Source organism: Pagrus pagrus (genome assembly GCF_965226575.1).
Source record: "Pagrus pagrus genome assembly, chromosome: 20".
Classification (NCBI taxonomy): domain Eukaryota; kingdom Metazoa; phylum Chordata; class Actinopteri; order Spariformes; family Sparidae; genus Pagrus; species Pagrus pagrus.
Window position 1 is genome coordinate 9,741,943 of NC_140207.1, and position 22,468 is coordinate 9,764,410.

The 22,468-nt window shown below is 39.5% G+C and overlaps 3 protein-coding genes across 3 annotated transcripts; 2 read left to right on the forward strand and 1 right to left on the reverse strand.

The window, feature by feature from the left end:
- Positions 1–1,583: 1,583 nt before the first annotated feature.
- Positions 1,584–3,718, reverse strand: LOC311249785 (Fc receptor-like protein 5). The gene is made up of 6 exons (XM_084341101.1): positions 3,501–3,718; positions 2,816–2,851; positions 2,380–2,643; positions 2,061–2,306; positions 1,846–1,986; positions 1,584–1,765 (listed from the first exon to the last, which is right to left on the reverse strand). The coding sequence occupies exons 1-6, from the start codon at positions 3,619–3,621 to the stop codon at positions 1,680–1,682; spliced, it is 894 nt and encodes a 297-aa protein (XP_084197227.1). The 5' UTR covers positions 3,622–3,718; the 3' UTR covers positions 1,584–1,679.
- A 1,770-nt stretch (positions 3,719–5,488) lies between these two features.
- On the forward strand, positions 5,489–8,546 carry LOC311249326 (butyrophilin subfamily 1 member A1-like). The gene is made up of 3 exons (XM_084340270.1): positions 5,489–5,760; positions 6,983–7,336; positions 7,419–8,546. The coding sequence occupies exons 1-3, from the start codon at positions 5,694–5,696 to the stop codon at positions 7,556–7,558; spliced, it is 561 nt and encodes a 186-aa protein (XP_084196396.1). The 5' UTR covers positions 5,489–5,693; the 3' UTR covers positions 7,559–8,546.
- Positions 8,547–9,219: 673 nt separating this feature from the next.
- LOC311249786 (nectin-4-like) lies at positions 9,220–15,243 on the forward strand. Its single transcript, XM_084341102.1, has 3 exons — positions 9,220–9,308; positions 13,078–13,431; positions 13,505–15,243. The coding sequence occupies exons 1-3, from the start codon at positions 9,248–9,250 to the stop codon at positions 13,678–13,680; spliced, it is 591 nt and encodes a 196-aa protein (XP_084197228.1). The 5' UTR covers positions 9,220–9,247; the 3' UTR covers positions 13,681–15,243.
- Positions 15,244–22,468: the final 7,225 nt, after the last annotated feature.

Consider the following 22,468-nt stretch of genomic DNA (forward strand, 5'->3'; position numbering starts at 1 on the left):
ACAGAGGCATCTATTTAAGGAGATGATACTGGGAAACCTTTTGACTTATGTAACAATTACAACACGGGTTTCAACTTTAGTTCGGCTGTTACACTTGCTGATGAAGCACTGTCATTGCTGCCAAGTTTAGCTCTCGACCCTTAACCTTAAAAAGCTTTCAGCATGGATATAGTTTGACTAAAAACAGTTGGATTCAGCAGGGACTTCTGTATTTGCTCTTTGTCTTCTGCCCAAGGGATTGGTGAAGAGATATTCAGATTAATTTCAAATAATAATTTCAAATTTCTTTCTTGTCACTGTAGATTTTAATTTTGCTGGACAATTTAATATATCAACAAGAAAACACATCTTATAAGCTGATCATACATTGAGCCGCTAGAACATAAGTAAGAATTTTAGCTTAAACATAAAACATCAGAAAACAAATGTACAAGTATGATCAACAGAATGTGTAGAAGTAAAGGTTTTGATGATATTTTAAGAGGTCTATGTGTTGCAGATACTTAATGAAGTTAGCAGCTGACCAGCCAGCCCCGGCTTGTTCTCTTTTACAGATCGGACCACTAGCTGAATGGCTAACCGAGCTAACTGAGCTAACAGGAGCTACAGTTAGCAGAAGTTTAGTAGCTACTCTGATGATACACTTCCCCCTACTTGTTTGGAGTATTAATTTGAGAGGTGACCAATTCTTACATATTTAACGTTTAAAAGGACTAACAGGTGAAGTGAACATCATCTTGTTAAACAGCAATGTTTTCTGGGAAACCATGGCAAGAAATGCCTAAAGCATGCAAGACATCAGACAAGTTTTCCACATGTTACATTGTTATGGTGTGCCGAGCTTGTAGTTAACACGTACATTATAAACCTAAAATCTGTATTTACAACAGTTGTGGTGCTCTCAGAAGCACCAAATCACATAAAATATCAATTTCTACATAATGCTGCTTTGATGAAAGTGCAAACCATTGAAAATCAAAGATGACACAGCGAGCCAAGAACAAGTTTGACAGACTACTAACCATAATGCATCGTGTTGTAGTCACCGCTGATCAATTCTGTGTATGTCTGACTTAAAGAGCCTGTTGAGGAGCAAATCTGATAAAAAACAACACAAACCATATATATTTGCTTCGAGATAAGTTTCCATGAAGACTTACCCTAACCATAAGACTAAACCTAACGTAAACACTCACATAACATAAACCAAAAACCAAGTCTGAACCCTGAAACATCATCTTGTGGGGACTGGTTTTGGTCCCCTCCCTGTGAGAACAGCTTTATGACTCAGAAGTGTGAATTTAAAGCCACAGACTGAGATAAGAGGCTCAGTGTGAAGTGTCTGTTAATAACCCATTTGTGGTGATTTATAGTTTTCTGAAGAAACCAGATAACACAGATAAGCGGTGGATGTCTCAGTCTGTTAGCCGCAATCAAACCACATCAAGTACTTCTCATCTGAAAACAGAGCCCACAAATGTTATCATAATGTGTGAAGGTCTACTGTATACCTACTCTGCGGTGACTCGAGCACAGCAGAGACATCAGGCACAACTGCTAAAACAAGCAAACACATTATGAAGCAAAATTATTCAAAATATTCAGATTTACAAAGATATCATAGCCATCATCTTACTGATGAAGGCCTTACAGTAAAGTCTGTCTGTGACCTGCTCAGCTCAGAAGTGATGCACGGTGCTGACCGCCACAAGGTCGTCACAGTCCTCAGCCGATCTGTCCTCGGCTTGGTTGGGTGAAACTGTCGCTGTGGAGAGGGGTAGGCAGTCAGAAGATTATTATTTATTCAATGATTGATCGCAAGGTCAGTGGATTATTCAGAGTTACCTGTGGGCCTGTTCCGATATAAAGACACCATGACGAAAGTGGAGACGCCGTATGGAAAGAACACAACCAAGTGAAAGACCAGTCTGAACACAAGCTGGACGGAGGCCGAGGCAGGGGGCGGGGCTGCATTTGTAGGGTTATCTGTATAGAGAATCCCACCTGGTTAGCTGAATATCTGGATGGCGTAAACCCTGAAAAAAAGGTAATCTCATCACCTGAGACAGTGATCCAGCTGGGTCGAGACATTCCACGACTGCTGGTGTGACACTTGTAGAGGCCTTCATCAGACTTGGAAACATGGTGGATGGTCATGTGACCTGCAGGTTCAGTCCTGATGAGGGAACCATTTTTATAGAAACCTGCTGTCAGGTCTGAGGGGGTTGGTCTTGTTTTACAGCGCAGAGTGACGTTATCCCCCTCCATCACAGGGAGGACAGGACTCTGCAGGATCACTGCACCACCTCAACACAGAGATAACACAGCATTACTTCCATGTACACACAGCTATAACTCTGCTCCACAGTCTGACCTTACCAGTGACGGTGATGTTGACGGTGTTACTGGTCGCTCCCTCTGTGGACTCACACCAGTAAACTCCACTGTCCAATGGGTCGATGTAGGTGACATGACACGAATAACCGCCTACTTTTCCCCAGCTGGCTCCACATGTAGTTTTCTCTTCTTCACTTGTGTTCCTCCTAAACATCCACCCAGCAAAGCTGCCGTCCACCTCGCAGCTCAGAGAGACAGACTCCCAGCTGAAAAACTGAGACCTGCTCGGACGCACAGTCAGAGAGGCTGGAAGAAGAGGGCAACAGGATGTAGTGGCTAAAATACATTCATGAGCTTTTATATTTTCAATTGGGCCAAACACCTCCCTCTCCAGATTATAAAACTCCTCTGAACACTAACTTTTCTGTCCGTAAAGAGTCACACAGGTTTCAACCTGCGATAGAAGAGGTTTGCTAACCTTGATTTGTTGGGCAGCACAGCAGTGAGGTCAGAACTAAAGAAAAACAAAGAAGACTCGGGTTGCTTTTCGTTTCTGATCCAACAAGACATTAGAAACAGCAGAGAGCACCACACACACAATGATCTGGTTATTGTATAAAAACGTAAAGAAGGAAACAGTTGTGTCGAAAACATTACACCTCACTCTCGAACTATAAGAACATGAAGGAGGCAACAGACAACTCCCCCATAGTTTCCATCTTCCTCAGAGTCACAAAAAACAACAACAACACAGGAAGAAATGTGACTTTCTTAATCATTTAGTCTATAATAGAGATTTGAAAGCAGTCAAAACTGGTGCCAGGCTGCCAACCTGACTGGATCACCAGTTAGCCTTCCATCTCCGGCTTGGTGAAAACTAGGTTCATAAGAAACCAATCTTAACGCTAATGAGCCTTTTCTTTTAAAATGTTATGTTAAAGCGAAGAACTTGCCTATTGCCAGTCTAAGCTGATCTTTTTTTAAAGGAAAGTTCAAATCTAGCAGTCTCATACATGTTATGAAAAATATATAAACATTTTCACAACCTTTCAAACATTCTCATAAGACTATTTCCATGTTACAGGAGGAGTTCTGAGCCAAACATTGCTGCAAAAACAAAACGATGGACATTTTTTTCAAGCTGATATTTTTAGTGCACTTACACAGCTGCCACAGTAGAGATGATGCCTCCATCTTAAAATGTGGTTTGGTCACATCTACAGATTGATCATGTAACTCTCTCTTCCTTTGTGGTTTCCTTTCTGGTTGTAATAAATCAGACATTCCGTTTACAAAATAAAGCTCTGAACCATAAAATTAAGCAAAGAAAGACAAAAAAATGTCAAGGAGAAGCTGAGATTAAAAAAGAAGCAACACCTGACACAGACTGCAAATTATGAAAACAATGTGAAACTGACTAGCTGCAAACTTAAGGCTGGTTCGGGCTGACAGCGGAAGGTGTGATGTTTCATTTCCTCACCCGCTTAAGCTGCTGAAACTCTATCTGATCTATGCCTTTATCACATCATTCTGCACCAACACGCTTTATAGCACCTGAACATCCTGTCAAAGACTGCTGTCTATGTTCAAATCACTACACAAAAAACACCAGTCAATCACTCAATCAATCAGTCAAATGATGTGATGTCATTGCCTGAACTTGTGACAAGGTGTGTGGAAACCATGTCAGTAAGTCATCTTCTCTGAGGAAACAGACGTCTAGGATTCAAGTCCTACTTGCCAACAATGAGGCAATTTGTGTATGTAGTATTTTTTTAAAAAATGCTTCCTGTCAATCAAATAAGAAACAAGCATCCATGCTTGCAACTTCATTGCTGCTCGCAGATATATTTTATTTTATGTTGTTGCAGTAAATGCACACTCAACACTCCCTCCAACAGCTTCACAGTTTCAGGATAACTTTGCATCCTTGTGGTAATACTTGCAGGAAGTGTTTTGTTATCAGTAGTTTAACATCATGAGAGCATGACATCCTGTGTGAGGAACAGAGTGGAGGATTAAATGTTCCCTTGAAAAAGGGGAAGTGAACCTGCTGCAGCTCTAATGACATCTAGAGGTTCAAAAGGAAATGTGTTTACGGGTCTTGGGGAGTACTGCTGCATATGTGAAAACGTGGTTTAAAGCCTATGGCTCCAGAGGAAGCTGCATGTAATCTAGTAAATATCCTCCAGTGATGTCACTCAGTGGCTATGTTGCATTGTGGGTAATGTAGGCACCAGGTTTTAAAAAGGAAGATGAATGCGTGCTTCTGCTATATCCATTTTGATCATTTGTTTTTAAACTGACCATAATGAGTCCAACAGTGTTACGGGACTGAAATGATTGACAAGTGGACTTTCAGAACCTACATAGCCCCCAAAAAGCTTTATATTACTTTTCTCAATAGTACTGAAGACCTGCAAACACACGTTAATGTGTAAAATGGGTGGAGTTACCCATTAAAGTATGATGAACCTGTTTGTCTAATGAGCGTGACAAAAGCTCTGCTCTCCTGCTTTCCTTTTCACTGATAAAGATTTAAAAATAATAACAATAATTTGTAATTTCAGAGCATTTTGAGCAGACAGCAAACAACTGAATCAAATCTCTGGAAAAACAAATGGACTTTTGCACTTTGAACTATCAAGTATGATGACATGGTGATACTGAATGACACATGTTAAAGTATGTTATTATCCAGTAGGTTCTGATATACAAAGGAGTATTTTGGTGCATAACATTTAACACAGGAAGCAAAAAGAGAAGGAAAACAAAGTACTGCGACATTCAAGAACCATAAATACACTCAAAAACTGTGCCATGAAATAAAGTCCACTTTGACATTAACGTAGTCCAGATCAGTTTAAACAGGACAGTAAACCTGAGGAAAAGTTTTTATGAAATTTTATATTATGAGGATATTGTCAGTATTACTATGTCCTTTGAGGTACCTTTAAATTGACTTTTTCAATTTGTTTTTTTTTTTTTTATCTTCGAAATGATTATTACAGTCTAATTATTCCTAATAATGTAGTAAAATAAATAAATAAATATTTTAATTTTAAACTCTTAATTTTCCATTTGAAGGATGGAAGGAAATGTTATATCCCCCATACAGAGGGCGCTCTGTTTACAAAAACGACGTCGCCTCTCACTGTTTTCTTCACACTCCAGATACACGCAAGGAAAAACGGACAAAAACAAGGGAAACGTGGATGCTATTGAAAGGAATTGGGATGTACATAAAGAGAGGTCGTTCCTAGGGGTTGCGAGCAGCGAAAACAGCCAGGGTCCCTCGTATTCCTACATTGAAGTATAAACAGGAGAGTATAAACTTTTCGGAAGTTTTCCTGAAAATGGTCTGCAGCCCGGAAGCTTCGTCTATCCTGCTCGTTGCGCTTTACTGTTGGTCTGTCATAGCCGGTAAGTTATGAATGGAAACATATCACGTTATTGAAGATTTTCATGTCACTGTTTTCCGCCACATGTGCCCAGAAGAAAATGTAGAGTCAGGAAACAGGGGCTAAACACACGTGCAGTTACCGGCTGAAGGGTGCGTGTGTAGGCCTACTGCGTTACCGTCGCACCCGTAGGGGATGTGGGTGTTTTAACACCCACACTTTTCCCGGTTAGAGGGTTCAACACCCACACTTTTTCTGCAGTTTTTCCGCAGTTTTGCACAAACGCCTTACTACAGTCGCTCAGTTTCTCTGGCCGCTCTCTGTCTGCGCTGCCTCTTTTCCCTCCTCCTGCTTCAGACACCTGCTTTCTGTGTGACCGGCTGATGATTGGCTGTTCTGCCTTAAGTCCCGCCTCCTCTCTTGCTGTGTCGTTCAGCTCGTGCCGAGGATGCGGGAACTAGCCATAGATATAGGCTACATATATATACATAGACGCTTCACTGAGCGGTGAATCGTACGTCGAAGTCAGTGGAGTGAACTTTATAAAGCTCCTTCTACAAAGTGCTGTAAGTCAATGCCTCTCCTTTACACATTCACACACGTACGAATATATCTGGGAAACAGACAGGAACCAAAAACAACGTATGTAAAGTTCTCTGATGATAATAAAGGTTAACTACTCCTTATATGTTTAGTAAACAGGTAGGCACCAAACCCACAGATGTATTTTTCTAATGTTTCTATGAGTATTTACAGCTGCCAATGTATGTAACTCTGTTACTGTGATGATAAATATTGAATTTGTGTCTATAATAACCAGATCCTGACATGTAAATATGATGTCTGTGGGAATAAAAAGCACTGATGTTTACATTACATTTAACTGATTTTCATGAATGGTTTTTATATCCAGTGATGTTAATTACTAAAAATGACAATCATGGAGACAAAAAAATAACAAAGCCTGCAAATCAAAAATCAAAAAATAAGACACTGCAATTGGCTGGCTGGCTTTTACGTAGAGCAGGTCACTGAAGAACATATACTTATATCTATACAGCGGTATGTACAAGGAGGCACATTGAAGAACATATGTATATATGCCTATGGCTGTAAACACTCATAAAAACATTAGAAAAATGCATACGTGGGTTTGGTGCCTACCTGTTTACTAAACATAGTAGTAGTAAAAGTAATTTTTAAAGAAATTTTTTGATGTTTGCTTTCTGCTTTTCCTTTTTCAGACCCACAAGAGATAACAGTAAGGCCTGGAGAAGATGTCACACTTCCATGTCAGGATTCCAGCGGTGTCGTCGCTCTGTTAGCGTGGCGCAGAACTGAACCAAAGACTGACAAATACGTGTTCCACTTCAGAGAAGGCATCCAAAGTGAAAACTTCCAGGACTCTTCTTTCCTAGGTCGAGTGGAGTTGAGCGATCCCGAGATGAAGGACGGAGATGGTTCGATTGTTCTGAAGAATGTCATCATCAGTGACTCTGGAACCTATGAGTGCCAAATCGCAGAGGACAATGCAAGACGCAGAAAGAGAGACGAACCTAAACTGGTCAACATCATTCACCTGAAGGTTGAAGAATTAGGTGAGTTTGTAGAGTCAAGATTCCGGTTGAATTTGTGCCATTGAGACTTGGTGATACCTCACATCTGTTTTCTGCTCCGCAGGTCCCACAGCTGGAATACAGGATGATGAAGGAAATCCTGGGCAGGTGGCTAGTGCGCCAGTTTCAATAGTAATTGGTGCTGCTGTTACTGTTGTTGCCTGTTGTTGCTGCTGGTGCTGCTGCTGGCTTGATCATTTATAAAAAAAAAATTGTCAAGCTGGCACAGATCCTGGTTTATAGAGGGTCCTGCTAATCAGGAATTTGTCACTGAGGTCTCAAAATTCATGATTGCAGCCGATCAGCTCATGAGTTAAACGGTATTTCTGAAGTTGATCTTCAACTCAGGTTTGGACTCATATGAGATATTATTGAATATTGCAATATTTTCCTTCATAAGCAATATTTTGCACGATGGCAAATATCAGCTGCCACCTTCAGGCTTTTATTTTGAAAAAGAAAATGCTAGCAGAACGAGGTGGGAATGAGACTGAGCTGGCAGAGGTTACTACACGTAGTTTGCCTGATGTAGCAGCCTGTACGCAGCGCTTTAACATACAGACATGGAGGACGTAGCTTCTAAGGGGAATCGGTGACAGATTAGCTGAAAGTTATCATTTTAATTTAAAGATTTAATGTCAGTATTTAATATTATTTTGTTATTTAAGTGTTTTTAAAGAGAGAGCTAAAGAATTGAACAACATATCAACCTCTCACACCATTATGTATTCATACTATAAGCAAATCAAACAAAATGCTATGATTATATATTTTAAAAATACTTTTGAAACACGAAAAAAAAAAAAAAATAATAGTAGATATAATAGAAAAGGTACTGAGATGCAGTCATGAAACTTTTTAGACGTGTACTTGAGATCAAAATTAAGACAGGGTTAGAAAATCAGTGTTCCCATGACAAGTCATCAATTTTGCTCTACCTCCAACTGTCCACCGTGCATATGTACTCCACTAAGATTGGTGCATCCAAGTTCTAACCACTGTAATAATGAAGTGAGGGTGAGAATATGGATAAAAGTATTTATTTTTGTGCTCTTACTTAATTATTTTAAATTGGGATTGTGCTCACATTTGAAATCCTCAAAAATTCCTACTGTGAACTTTGAAACATTCCTGTAAAATACTGCACAGCTGTAAATATGTAAATAAAAGATTCTATATAATTTTTAAAATATTTTCAAATGTTATTGTCTACTTTCTTTTTTCTTTCTTTATACAGTTAAGACCTGCAAACGCATGTAAATGTGTAAAATGGGTTACAGTTACTCTTTAAACTATGATGATCTTGTCTGTCTGATGAGCTCTCCTGCTTTCCTTTTCACTGATTAAGATTTATTTTTTTTAAAGCAATTTGTCATTTCAGAGCATTTTGAGCAGACAACAACTAAAGAACTGAATCAAATCTCTGGAAAAACAAATGGACTTTTGCAGTGAACTATCAGGTGCTGTCTTAGGATGACATGGTGATACTGAATGACACATGTCAAAGTATGTTAGTAGGCAGTAAGTATGTTAGGCTCTGAGTATTTATGATGAGTAACAGTTAACACAAGAGGCGAAAGGAGAAAGAAAATAAATAGGCCTATTGCGTCATTCAAGAGTAAACAAAACATTTCTTTCTTTCTCTTTCATTTTTGCAAAAAACTCCGACCTAAAACTTGAACGTGATTTACAAGAAACAGCATCAGCTCACTTACAGTAAAGAAAACCGCGTTACCGCATCAGACTCTGATTATAACTCATCGACCATGACGCAGACAAGGGGACGGGTGCTTGATAAAGACGTCAGTCCTACGATTGCGAGTAGCGTGAACAGCCAGGATCCCTCATATTCCTTGAATGAATGTGCGGACAGGAGTGTAAAGTTTCTTGAAGATGCGGCCTGCGTCCGTGCTGATGACGCTCATGATGCTCCGCTCTGGCTCTGTGCCAGCTGGTGAGTAATAAATCACATCACATCACGTTATTGAAGATTTTAATGGCATTGTTAGGAGCCGTGTCACTCTGTTTACTGCACCATGTGTACAGAAGAAAAGGGGAGCGTTACAATAAGCAACGCCATTGAATCTGGGGTCAGTAAACCGGCTCGAGACAAGGTAGTAGACAAATAGCACGTGCTGTTAAAGGGTGTATGAGATAAAGTAAAAGTGACAGAGAGTGCACAGGAAAGACGCTGTCTCTCACCTGTTGTGTGTATTCTCGTCATGTCTGTGACATGTTCAACACATACAGACATTCAAACTGTGGTAAAATGCCGGTGTCGTGCCAAAAAGTGATCGTCTGCCAGAATCTGATTTCCGGCCGCGGGAGCGCGCACAGCAGCCCGTTGAGCGGTAGCGTTTAAACGTCTGGTTTTCTCTGGATGAAACGGTCATGATATGCAGATACACACAACTGTACGTCCGCAATTATAGCAAAGGTATGTGTCTTAGAAAGTTTAACGTTTGTTGTTACGTAATTATCACAACTGTGGCCAAAAGAAGTGGAGTTTGTAGCGAAATCAGGCCTGACAATTACGTGATAGACATGTCCCTATGTGCTTGGTATGTATGATGCCTTTGTTTAGCCCTGTCTTATGAATTAGACTGTAATGAATGTGATTTATAGGTGTGGATTTTCAATAAAGAAATGATCACTTTTGCAATTATCCTCGTGACTCTGCATTATCTTTTATCTGATCTGGGCTCTACATTTGCTTCCCATGTTTGGATGTGTCTTGTACATCTAATATTCTTGTTTATGCCTACTATTTGGAGACAATACTATGAAAGACATGATTCGGGAGGGTTACATAAGCCTATAAAATAACAGTTTTCACCTGCCAAAAACTGATTGAAGACATAGTAGAGCTACTGAGAGGTTATTTCTGCCTAAATATGACTTGATCTCATTCTTAAGCTTCATAATATGAAGATCTGAGCTCACAGGACAGCTTGAAAATCTTTTAAAGGACCATTACAACAGAAAATGGGCCTTTTCAGCTGCCAATAAGTGATTGAAGGACATATACATCTTTATAGATCTTTATATTATGAAGCTCAAGAATGAGATCAAGTCATATTTAGGTACTGTAGAAATAACATTTGAGTAACTGTATTTGGCCTTCAATCACTTTTTGGCAGGTGAAAAGGCCCATTTTCTGTTGTAATGGTCCTTTAAAAGAATTTCAAGCTGTCTCTTGAGCTCAAATCTTCATATTATGAAGCTCAAGAATGAGATCAAGTCATATTTAGGCAGAAATAACTTTTCAATAACTGTATATGTCCTTCAATCACTTTTTGGCAGGTGAAAAGGCCCATTTTCTGTTGTAATGGTCCTTTAAAAGATTTTCAAGCTGTCCTGTGAGCTCAGATCTTCATATTATGAAGCTCAAGAATGAGATCAAGTCATATTTAGGCAGAAATAACTTTTCAATAACTGTATATGTCCTTCAATCACTTTTTGGCAGGTGAAAAGGCCCATTTTGTGTTGTAATGGTCCTTTAAAAGATTTTCAAGCTGTCCTGTGAGCTCAGATCTTCATATTATGAAGCTTAAGAATGAGATCAAGTCATATTTAGGCAGAAATAACCTCTCAGTAGCTCTACTATGCCTTCAATCAGTTTTTGGCAGGTGAAAACTGTTATTTTATAGGCTTATGTAACCCTCCCGAATCATGTCTTTCATAGTATTGTCTCCAAATAGTAGGCATAAACAAGAATATTAGATGTACAAGACACATCCAAACATGGGAAGCAAATGTAGAGCCCAGATCAGATAAAAGATAATGCAGAGTCACGAGGATAATTGCAAAAGTGATCATTTCTTTATTGAAAATCCACACCTATAAATCACATTCATTACAATCTAATTCATAAGACAGGGCTAAACAAAGGCATCATACATACCAAGCACATAGGGACATGTCTATCACGTAATTGTCAGGCCTGATTTCGCTACAAACTCCACTTCTTTTGGCCACAGTTGTGATAATTACGTAACAACAAACGTTAAACTTTCTAAGACACATACCTTTGCTATAATTGCGGACGTACAGTTGTGTGTATCTGCATATCATGACCGTTTCATCCAGAGAAAACCAGACGTTTAAACGCTACCGCTCAACGGGCTGCTGTGCGCGCTCCCGCGGCCGGAAATCAGATTCTGGCAGACGATCACTTTTTGGCACGACACCTGTCTGATGTCCATGTGACTGTTTGTATATTGACCAGGTTTCCATTCAGGCTGAATCCCTTTTAATGGCACTGTACACATCACTATACTGGCATTAAAAAAAAATGTGATTTTTTAAAAATATGCCAGTATAGTAATGCATGCGAGACGAAAGTATGTAGGCTATTTTAACAAAGGAAAATAAGAAAGTCAAATATCTGTTTTCAATCTCCTTGATTTCTAATAATCGGTATCAGCACTGATAAAGCCATATTGGTTGACCCCTAGTAAATGATAATATACTTAAATTGGCAGAGTTTAATAATTTATATAACTTGGATTGCTCTGTTTTGAACTATATCAAGGTGACACAACATTTTAACTGTAGGGGAGACCGGGGATGGTTGTAACACTTTTTGTCTCGGCTCCTATAACTTGCAGAGTGTTTGTAGTAGGACAATCAGATTTTGACACAAAGTACCCTCATTTGTCTACTACAAATAGCAATGTTTTTAACTTCTCCAACTATATCACAGAATTCTTTATTTGATGTCAAATGCAAGGAGTGCCATTGTTACAACCTATCCCACTACCAGGGTATGTTGTAACACAACCTGGGCTCAATTGTAACAGTAAGATTGAAGAACTAAAACCTGAGACCACACCACAAAATATGCATCTATATAGGTTCATTGTGCATGTGCCAACACTAAAGCATCTTCCTGTGCTTCACTAAGAACACAAATAACTCATCACTGATGGCTAAATAAAGTACAGTGTCAGTGGTGTGGATCCTAACGTTAGAAGAGCTTTCTTAAAGAACATATTCTGATAATATCTATGAATGTTATACACATAAAAATGGAAACCTTCGGCAGGAGGTCAGAAGTAGCTCATAATTCAAGTAAAATTACAGGAAGATGTTTGGCAATTAGTAAAACAACAAACATGCACACTGTGTCTGTCTTAAATGATAAAACATGAACTTGAGTGTGTGAATCTGTGTGTGTTATCCATCTAATCAGAGTGCTCAGAGTCACAGGTGACAGATGCATGTAGTTTTTTGAGGGAGTGTTTGATGTTGTACTCCACCGCAAGTTGATATGCAAACTTCCTGACCTAAAAGAAAGTAAAACTAGTTAGTCAGTTAGTTGTACCCCATAGTACCTAAATACATATACATAAAGAACTGATGCAACTAATTCCTACTTAGGGCACACTAATCTGCACCTGTCAAACGCTCAGTAGGCCTACCTCATGTGGAGTGAGTCCATAGTACAAGTCTGCTGCCTCAATCAAGTAGCCAGTCAACACCTCCTCTTGCTGTGCATGGAATAATTTTTGACTGCTGTGATAGCCCACACTGGGCAGCTTTCTTGAACCTTGTTCTCTGAGGTTTTGCAATTTCTTGCAGTACCTGCTCAGCATCACATGGTAGATGGAGTAGTCTTTGATGACTGACCTCACTGTTTTTCCCTGCCTCACTTCATCTGATGCAACTTTAAGTACATGTGCAGGCACACCCCTGTTTGCTTTCTGCTTTTCCTTTTTCAGACCCACAAGAGATAACAGTAAGGCCTGGAGAAGATGTCACACTTCCATGTCAGGATTCCAGCGGTGTCGTCGCTCTGTTAGCGTGGCGCAGAACTGAACCAAAGACTGACAAATACGTGTTCCACTTCAGGGATGGCATCCCAAGTGAAAACTTCCAGGAACCTTCTTTCCTAGGTCGAGTAGAGTTGAGCGATCCCGAGATGAAGGACGGAGATGGTTCGATTGTTCTGAAGAACGTCACCATCAGCGACTCTGGAACCTATGAGTGCCAAATCGCAGAGGACAATGCAAGACGCAGAAAGAGAGATGAACCTAAACTGGTCAACATCATTCACCTGAAGGTTGAAGAATTAGGTGAGTCAAGATTCAGGTTGAATTTGTGCCGTTGAGACTTGGTGATACCTCACACCTGTTTTCTGCTCTGCAGGTCCCACAGCTGGAATACAGGACGATGAAGAAAATTCTGAGCAGGTGGCTAGTGTGCCACTTTCAATAGTAATTGGTGCTGCTGTTACTTTTGTTGCTGTTGTTGCTGCTGGTGCTGCTGCTGGTTTGATCATTTATAAAAAAAATTGTCAAGCTGGCACAGATCCTGGTTCATAGAGGGTCCTGCTAATCAGGAAGTTGTCACTGAGCTCTCAAAATTCATGATTGCAGCCGATCAGCTCATGAGTTAAATGGTATTTCTTTTGATCTTCAGCTCAGGTTTGGACTCATATGAGATATTATTGAATATTGCAATATTTTCCTTCATAAGCAATATTTTTGCACCATTGCAAATATCGAACAGCTGTTGACAGCTGCCACCTTCAGGCTTTTATTTTGAAAAAGAAAATGCTAGCAGAACGAGGTGGGAATGAGACTGAGCTGGCAGAGGTTACTACACGTAGTTTGCCTGATGTAGCAGCATGTACGCAGCGCTTTAACATACAGACATGGAGGACGTAGCTTCTAAGGGGAATCGGTGACAGATTAGCTGAAAGTTATCATTTTAATTTAAAGACTAAATGTCAGTATTTAATATTATTTTGTTATTTAAAAGTGTTTTTAAAGAGAGAGCTAAAGAATTGAACAACATATCAACCTCTCACGCCATTATGTATTCATACTATAAACAAATCAAACAAAATGCTATGATTATATATTATAAAAATACTTTTGAAACATGAAAAAGATAATAATAATAGTAGAAATAATAGAAAAGGTACTGAGATGCAGTCATGAAACTTTTCAGACTTGTACTTGAGATCAAAATTAAGACAGGGTTTGAAAATCAGTGTGTTCCCATGACAAGTCATCAGTTTTGCTCTACCTCCAACTGTCCACCGTGCATATCTACTCCACTAAGATTGGTGCATCCAAGTTCTAACCCCTGTAATAATGAAGTGAGACTGAGAATATGGACAAAAGTATTTATTTTTGTCCTCTTACTTAATTATTTTGAATTGGGATTATGCTCACATTTGAAATCCTCAAAAAATCATACTGTGAACTTTGTACATTTCTATAAAAAATACTGTACAGCTGTAAATGAAAGATTCTTTTTAAAAAAAAAATAATTTCAAATGTTATTGCTATTTACCAAAAACAATGTAAAACCGACTCGCCAATAAGCCTGAATGTGACTCTGATTGTGTGATTTGTTTTGCATCATGGACTTCCTGGGAAAGCCGTATTGATACTGTGGATTATCCTTGGAAAATAAGGTACAAGTTAAATTGGAAATAGGTGGAAGATCTGTGAGTGAGAAAGAAAACATAATGTGAGCTCGATGTATAATATTAACCACTAGATGGTGCTAAAGGACCATGCAAGATGATTGTGCCTGTGAACAAGCCTTAGTTTTTATTAGTTTTTTTTAAATAAATGACAAACTTTTTAACGAATCATTAGCAAGTCTGATGTTTACCGTCTCTGTTAGCGCTTACTGATATTGAAATACTTCCAAGCAGCTTTTGGTTCAGATAAAACTGTTTACGTTTCAGTCTTGATCACATCTGACCTCAGAAGTGTTTTTGTTTGGGACCGTTGAGGCTGATTGTAATGACGATGATGAACGCTTTGTTAGCTCAAAGCTCACTCAGGCTTGAAATGTGTGTCTTTAGCTGTAATTGATGCTGTGTTTGCGAATGTAATCAGTTTTCTTTACACAGAGAGGCTGAAGGACTCATTTCACAGAGGGCACAAGTAAACACTGCTGTTACTGTAACACACACACAAATAAACATGCTTTTACTTAATTTATCGCTGCGATCCCTTCAGATGACCTGCAGGCACCTTTGTTCATCTCATTACTTCTGTCTTTGATATAAAGCAGTTTAATAGCACTTCCATCACCATCTTTCATCATAACACCTTATGAAGTGAGAGCAGGGAGCAGAGTCATCCTGTTTCACTGATGCTGTGGTCTCTGCCGTGTGGCAGTGAGGCAGCATACACCCTGACATTGTTCTTATATATGTTATACACAGCATATACAGTTATATTGTTACTTACTGCAGGGCTTTATTTGCTTTATTTATCATTATTTATCTGATTTGTCTAAATGTCTTCTGTGACAAAGCTTCTTCTTTCTCAGGTCTGGTCAAGCTGCCATAATGAGGTCTTCATGCAGAATTGTTCCCTTCTATTTTAAATCTTTCATGCCTTGTTACTTTTTCACACGTGCAGCCGTGTAGTTAAACGGGCAACTTATTAAACAAGATGAGTTTTTGGATCGCTCTCCCCTTCATACAGGGCGGATTTGTAAGAATTAAATATATCTTGAATTGAGACCAAGCGGATTTGTCGCACTAAAACCGGTGAAATAAACACCATATGCTCAACAGACTGGCAGAATGGACGCCTCGGGGCGCTTTAACACTACGAGGGAGAGGAGAGAAAACACCTTTTCTGTTTTCTTTGCTTGCTCGCAGTCCCACAAGATAATCTCGTCTAATTTGATTCGACGTGCAATTCTTCCTGCAGTCTATTAATCCTTAAATACAAATATCTGCATTTAAGGATCCAATATCTCCCTGATCCCCTCTCCCCTGCCTGTCAGTCAGAATCACAGTTATTCATAATTAATCCTGATGTTCACTTGACCACTATTCTCTGCTCAGGGATCATTAGGATGCCCGAGCCGCAGATTGATTCACTGAAAAATTCAATTTCCCAGATGTGTTGTGCAGCCACCGCTCTCATGACATCTCCCCTGTCATATAAGTGTCAGTCTGAGCTTGTCTTCTTATGCATTCTGCAGGTTAATTTACATTTTACAAGGATCCTTCATCGCTGAGCCATGACCCGCCCAACCCCCCCTGCACTTCCATCACTTATATGTAGGGTGATGTCATCTTTACCTTAAGCCTCTCACATGACACAGTTCACTCAAAGCACAGCAACATCTACAATACTGCACAGTTACAATGCACAAGGTCTCTACTGCCTTTAAATTACTTTTTGCGGTTAAAGCCAAATGTCTCATATCTTCCTTTTGTTTTCCGGTTGTTGCCATGTGTAATATTTCACTTGCAGTCGAGGGAAAATGCCAGACATTTCCTGTTTGTCCCTGGAAAACAGTACTAACGGTGCCGGAGAACAAGCATTTAACCTTTCTCTTCTTAAAACAGAATTAATGGGTCTTACTCGCTGATAGAAGAGTTATTAAGTTTTTTACAAAAACAAAAAAGCTGCAAGTACTGACGGAAAACGGATGATATGCTGTTTCCCGTGCCACATTTCGCTTGGCTGTAAATGTCAAATCACATAAAAGACAGAAAATATCACTAAATGTCACTCTCTTCCTCTGCCTTTTCTCCTTTGTTGGAAGCAAAGGAAAAGATGCAAGCACAAACATCTCTCCACTTTCCCCCTCTGTTGACAAACCCATGCAAACTTCACTTCTCCACCCTGATGCACCAGATGTGAAAGAGCTGCTAGAGACAGTTTGTAAGAGGCCAGGCACAATCCAGAAAATACTCAGCAGGTGATTGGATGAATCTTCTGTCTATCACCATCTATCACAGGCTAACTTGAAGTAGGAGAACGCCACCACCAGCAATCAAACTCTTACTTGATTGCTGGTGGAAAACATCTTTTTCATTGAGAAAAAGCTTTCAGTGTCGTTTTATCTGCGTCTCCCTGCTTCTCTCAATGTAATATTCTCTCCAGTTCTGATAGAACAGATGCTAAAGCAGCTTCGCTAACCTCTTAAGGAGCCGCCACTATGTAGTTTTTTTAAACAGAAGAGAAAGATCTTCACTGTCTAAGTGAGTAAACAAACTGACCTTAAAGGACAACACAACTGTTTTACTTTGTTTATATGTGGCGGACCCTGCCACCTTTCTATCCTTGGGATATTATAAATATTACAATTCTGAGTGTGTATTTCTTCTCTGAAACTACATAGTGCCTCTTTAATATGCCCTTAAAGAGAGTACATGTTCAATATGACAACATTCTCTGCAAAATATCTCCTAATAATCTTCACTTTCCCTGCAAATGGCAGAAATGTGTGTAATTTTATGGATTAGCCATCATCCAACAACACTTGTGACTGAATGAGGTTGAAATGGCAACATGTTTCAGCTGATCTGGTAGAGGACTGAGGACTTAGTTTTTGTTTAGACACCCCAAAACATGAAGTTTTGGACTACCATCTTATTTAAACTTTCCACATGTTTCAACTCGGTCAGTGGTGCCCTTCATAGAGTCAGTAAGAAAAAGTGATGTATTGACTTTGACAAGTTAAAAGCAAATCCTCCTTGTGGGGAACATCGAGGACATTCAGGAAGAGGAAGTACAGCCTCTGCTTGAATCTGCCGGAAAACTCCTTGAACCTGTCCCCCTGAACTTCACACGCAACGGGGGATGTGCTACCGAAGAGCCCCGCACCTTTTGAACTCTTTACCACCTCAGACTTTTCTTGGCTGAGGAGAGTGCATCACCCAAATCATCCAAACCACTGGAGCAAAGACAGATCTAATGGTGCCGAGACATTTGGACATATCTTTCTTTAAACTGTGTTCTGGGTGAGAGGCAGTGCAGTCTGTTGCCACATTTCCTCTGCGCTGACAGTGAGGAAAACAAAAGAAGTTTAATACCCAGTTGGTGCAAGAACAATGCTGTAAATGTTTATGCCACGGTTCCTGTGATACATATATATACATCGAATCAGCCAAGGTATCTACAAAACCAACATGTAAGCCTTGACATTTTGCTCTGTATGCAGCATTCATTATATCGTGTGTATTGTTGGTCACGCACCGATGGACGCCTACATGCGGCCGTTGTATTTACAAGAAATGGCTGACGTTGAGCAGGATATTGCACGTTGACCCCTGTATGTTTACAACCACACGGACTCAACATCTCTCTGCCCTGACAAATGTATGTAAATGCCTCAATTATAGCAAATCCTCCATGAATCCGTTGCCCTGGTGTCAACTCATTATTCATACACACACACACACACACACACACACACACACAGGGCCGTCACGGTCAAGAATTCCTTCCTATTGCTTTTATAATTTATGCGACGCAGCGACTGAATATCAGAAAAAGATTGTCGCATTACGTTTTATTTCCCAGCTAGAGAATCGTACTTTTCATGATGGAGTGTAAAACACTGAGATCGAAGTATCAGTTAAATGGTTTGTGAAGAAGTGGAGGAAATGCCTTTTAAATCAGGTGAGGTTTTTATATTCGGGATCATTTTGGGGTCCCATTATAAAACCCATCGTCTCCTCCTGGCTAATGAAACTCTCCCGTTGTCATTAATCAAGCTGTAATTATTCAGGTGATTTACTTTGAGGGCTAATGGCCAGAGGGAGAGAAGGACACACTCTTTGCTCACAGATTTAATCATGAACTGAAGCTTTATTTACAGTCTGTTATACTCATCTAAAGCAAGTTATCCACAGAGTAATTAGGTAAGTTACTGTGTGTTAACTGCTTTATTACAATGCTAAGTATATTTAATTAAGCACTGCACTTAAAATATGAGGTACTTATACTTGGCTTGAGTATTTGGAATTCATTTTACTGCTTATTTCAACTCACTACATTTTAGAGGGAGATCTTTTTTAGTTACTTTCCAGATGAAGAAGAAGAAGAAGAAGAAAAAGAAGAAGAAGAAGACAGGTTTTACTGTTGCTACTTTGAGTTGCTAAAGATAATTACATACTTATTTTAAGTGACATTTTGAATGCATGACCTTAACTTGAACACTTGTACATGGTTGTAGTATTTCTATATTGCAGTTCTGCTACTTTTACTTATGTCTTCAATACTTCCACCAACACTGAATGAATATATAAATTATAAATTATCATGATAAATTAATTTCTAAAAAGTGACATAAATTCATTTTTATGTGTTAATTTGCTTCTGTGTTAATTACCTTTGTATTTATCCTCCTTTTTATGTACGATTCCCATTTAATTTAGCATTTAACTTAATTACCATTTGTTAGTTTATTTTTTAGTTGCAGATATCTTTGCAAGATAATAAGTAAGTAAATACAAAAATGCAAAAATAAAATGGTGATTAATAAATACCTTTTCAAAGGTAATGAATACCAATGAAAAATAAAACATAAATATCAATTTATATCACATTTTAATAAATATTAATGCCTAAATGTATGTTTTATTATCATTTATGGTGCATTTAATGCCATTTTTATTTATATATGATTTTGGCACTCTCAGTCCTCTATAAAGGCCTGCAGGGGCTTCAGATGAATGACAGGACTGAAGAAACATTCCAGCTTTAATAAAACCAACTAGTTTCCTTTAACTATATTTTGGTAGCGTGCCTCTTATATACTGACAGGTGGCAGCATTGTGGCAGGGGATTTGATACACAAGACTGATGTGTTTAATGCAGTTCTCTCACTTCTCTTATATAGCTAATTTGTCTACACTTTGTCGGCTTCTTTGTGCACAATCACACGTCACAGCCCTGCAGGATGTTCCCGCTCACGCTGTGTTGATTGGAGGTGCTGAGTGGAGCGGCTCCTTCAGGTACACTGTTAAGATTAAACCCCAGCTGTTATGATGACTTCACTCAGCAGTGAATCACTGGATTCAGGTTGGAGGAAAATTAGCAGGTGCTCCACATTACCACGGCTCGAGTTAGATTGTGAAAGCAGATTGGCCGCATTCAAATTGCGATGCAAATGTTCCTCCCTGTCAATATGTTCTAATTAACAGACTGTCGAAAGGCGCCAGGTTGGGAAAAAAGCGATTATGAAGATGAATGGTGAGGCAACACAACTCAGGTTGGTTCCTGTTTCTCTCCTGGAGCCACGTTTCCGATTAAATGCAGGAATCTTCGGCAGCGTTCCTGCTGCTGCTGAATGAAAATATATCTGGGAACATAAACTGTGTACTTCAATGAGATTTCATTGATTGTTTTCACTTTTTTTGCTGGTCTGTGTCTTTGCTCCGCAAGGTCATAATCTGATTTGTTTCTGCTCTGCATTAAAAAATGAAAACAGGCAGAAATTTTTTATTCAGCACAATCCCTCTTCAAACTTGCAAGATGAACTCAATATTTCCGTTTCAGGTTATTTGCTGGTGTGTGAATGTGACTTCCCACTCACCATTTCTCAGATGAAACATCAACACAGGGGCAAGCTGAGGTCAAAGACAATCAGTCGGGTTAGAGACGGGAACAGGATTTAATCACATCTTTATTTTAATATGTTCAAGACTCAGATTAGATCAAATCTTTGACAAATGGTCACACCAGTGTCAGGGGACCTAAATGATAAATGTGTCTTATTTAAGTCACTTAAAGTGCCGCTCGTGAAGGTGAATTAACTTAAAAGTTCTTCAGAATTCATAAGCTGTAAGACAGAAAAGGAAGGAAAATACATTAACAGAGGTGAGTTTTTAGCCATGCTAGCAGCGTTTATCCAAGGTAGCAGTGCTTGTCTGTTGTTTGAGCCACTACTTTTGTCCAGACTGAAAAAAATATTTTACTATTAGATTTAACCTTCAAACCATGAGCCATTAAAAACAACTCACTCTTGACTTGGTAGCAAATGGGACACGATCCCGTCTCCAGAGGGACGGTCCAGTTGATGACCTACCCAACTACCCCATCACTCTCACCACTCTTCATACAACAGCACTTCATGACTCTGGAGGGGGACCTACAACTTCAAACATTGAAGCATATGAGGCCACTGACCAGGTTGCTGTATTTGAGATATTGTGAGTGAGAACAGGCCGGGATCACCATGAACCTACTGAATTCGGTGATCAACTGACTTTTCCTCGAACATCATCAGGAGCTTGACAGTTGTGGTTTGGAGTGAAGTGTCTCAAAAACTATTGGATGGATTTGCATGACAGTTGGTGCAGACATTCTTGTTTCCCTCAGGATGAACTGTAATGACTCTGAAGATCCCCAGATCCGACTGAAAACATTTCAGTTTTAAAGTCTTGCCACCGCCTCTTGGATACCCACTTCCACGAGCTTCTGTCACTGAGTGTCTCTTTCATCAGCATCATTGGACAGGTGGTAATGATGAACTGGCATCCAATACAGCAATTGCTAAATTTAAAACTGCATGATCTTAACAAATGATAAAAGAATGATTCATTTAGTTAGTTTACCAAAAAGAAGCAGCTCCCTTGACAATTTAGCAGCACAGCAGCAAAGGCTCTCCCGTCATTATAACACAAGTCATTTCTTCAACTTTTTAGCCTCAGCTGTACTTTATGTTTAGGGCTAATTAGCATATGCTGACATGCTAACACATCGTAGTGAGATGGTAAACATTGCAAACATAATATCATCATTGTGAGCATGTTAGCATGCTGACATTAGCACTGAATACGATGTGCCTGTATGAAAATAATCATCTTTAATGGACTCTTGGACTCTTAATGGACGCTTTATTTACTGAACTATGAGTTCAGCTTCCTGCTGCCCTGTTGGCTCGGCTTTTTGCAGGCTGATGTTAATGACTCCCTTTTGTTGAGATCAGCTAACAGTGGTTATGAGTCACTGTGATTGACCATGTTTCTTTTCTGCACTCTTGTACCTTCCTGTTACACGTAAAAACTGGAATAAGATGATTAGTCTGTTATTACCCTATTTTATCCTGGCGCTGTTATTCAACGAGTAATTGAGGTTATTCAGAAACAGGACACACTTCAACCTGTGGCCTTCCGCAGTATGTAACTCAGTCTCAACACGCTGCCAGCTGCACTCTCTGCACTCTCACGACCACTGCCAATAGAGGTCAACGCAGACCTGATCTTTTCCTTGTTCCACTGGTCCCTCGTTCCCCCATGGAGCCGTCGAGCGCCTTGTCTCTCAAGGTTAATTTCATTTGAACGGCACCAGCTCGTGCACTGGCTCGCTGCTTGTCTGTTTTAAGGTCCCG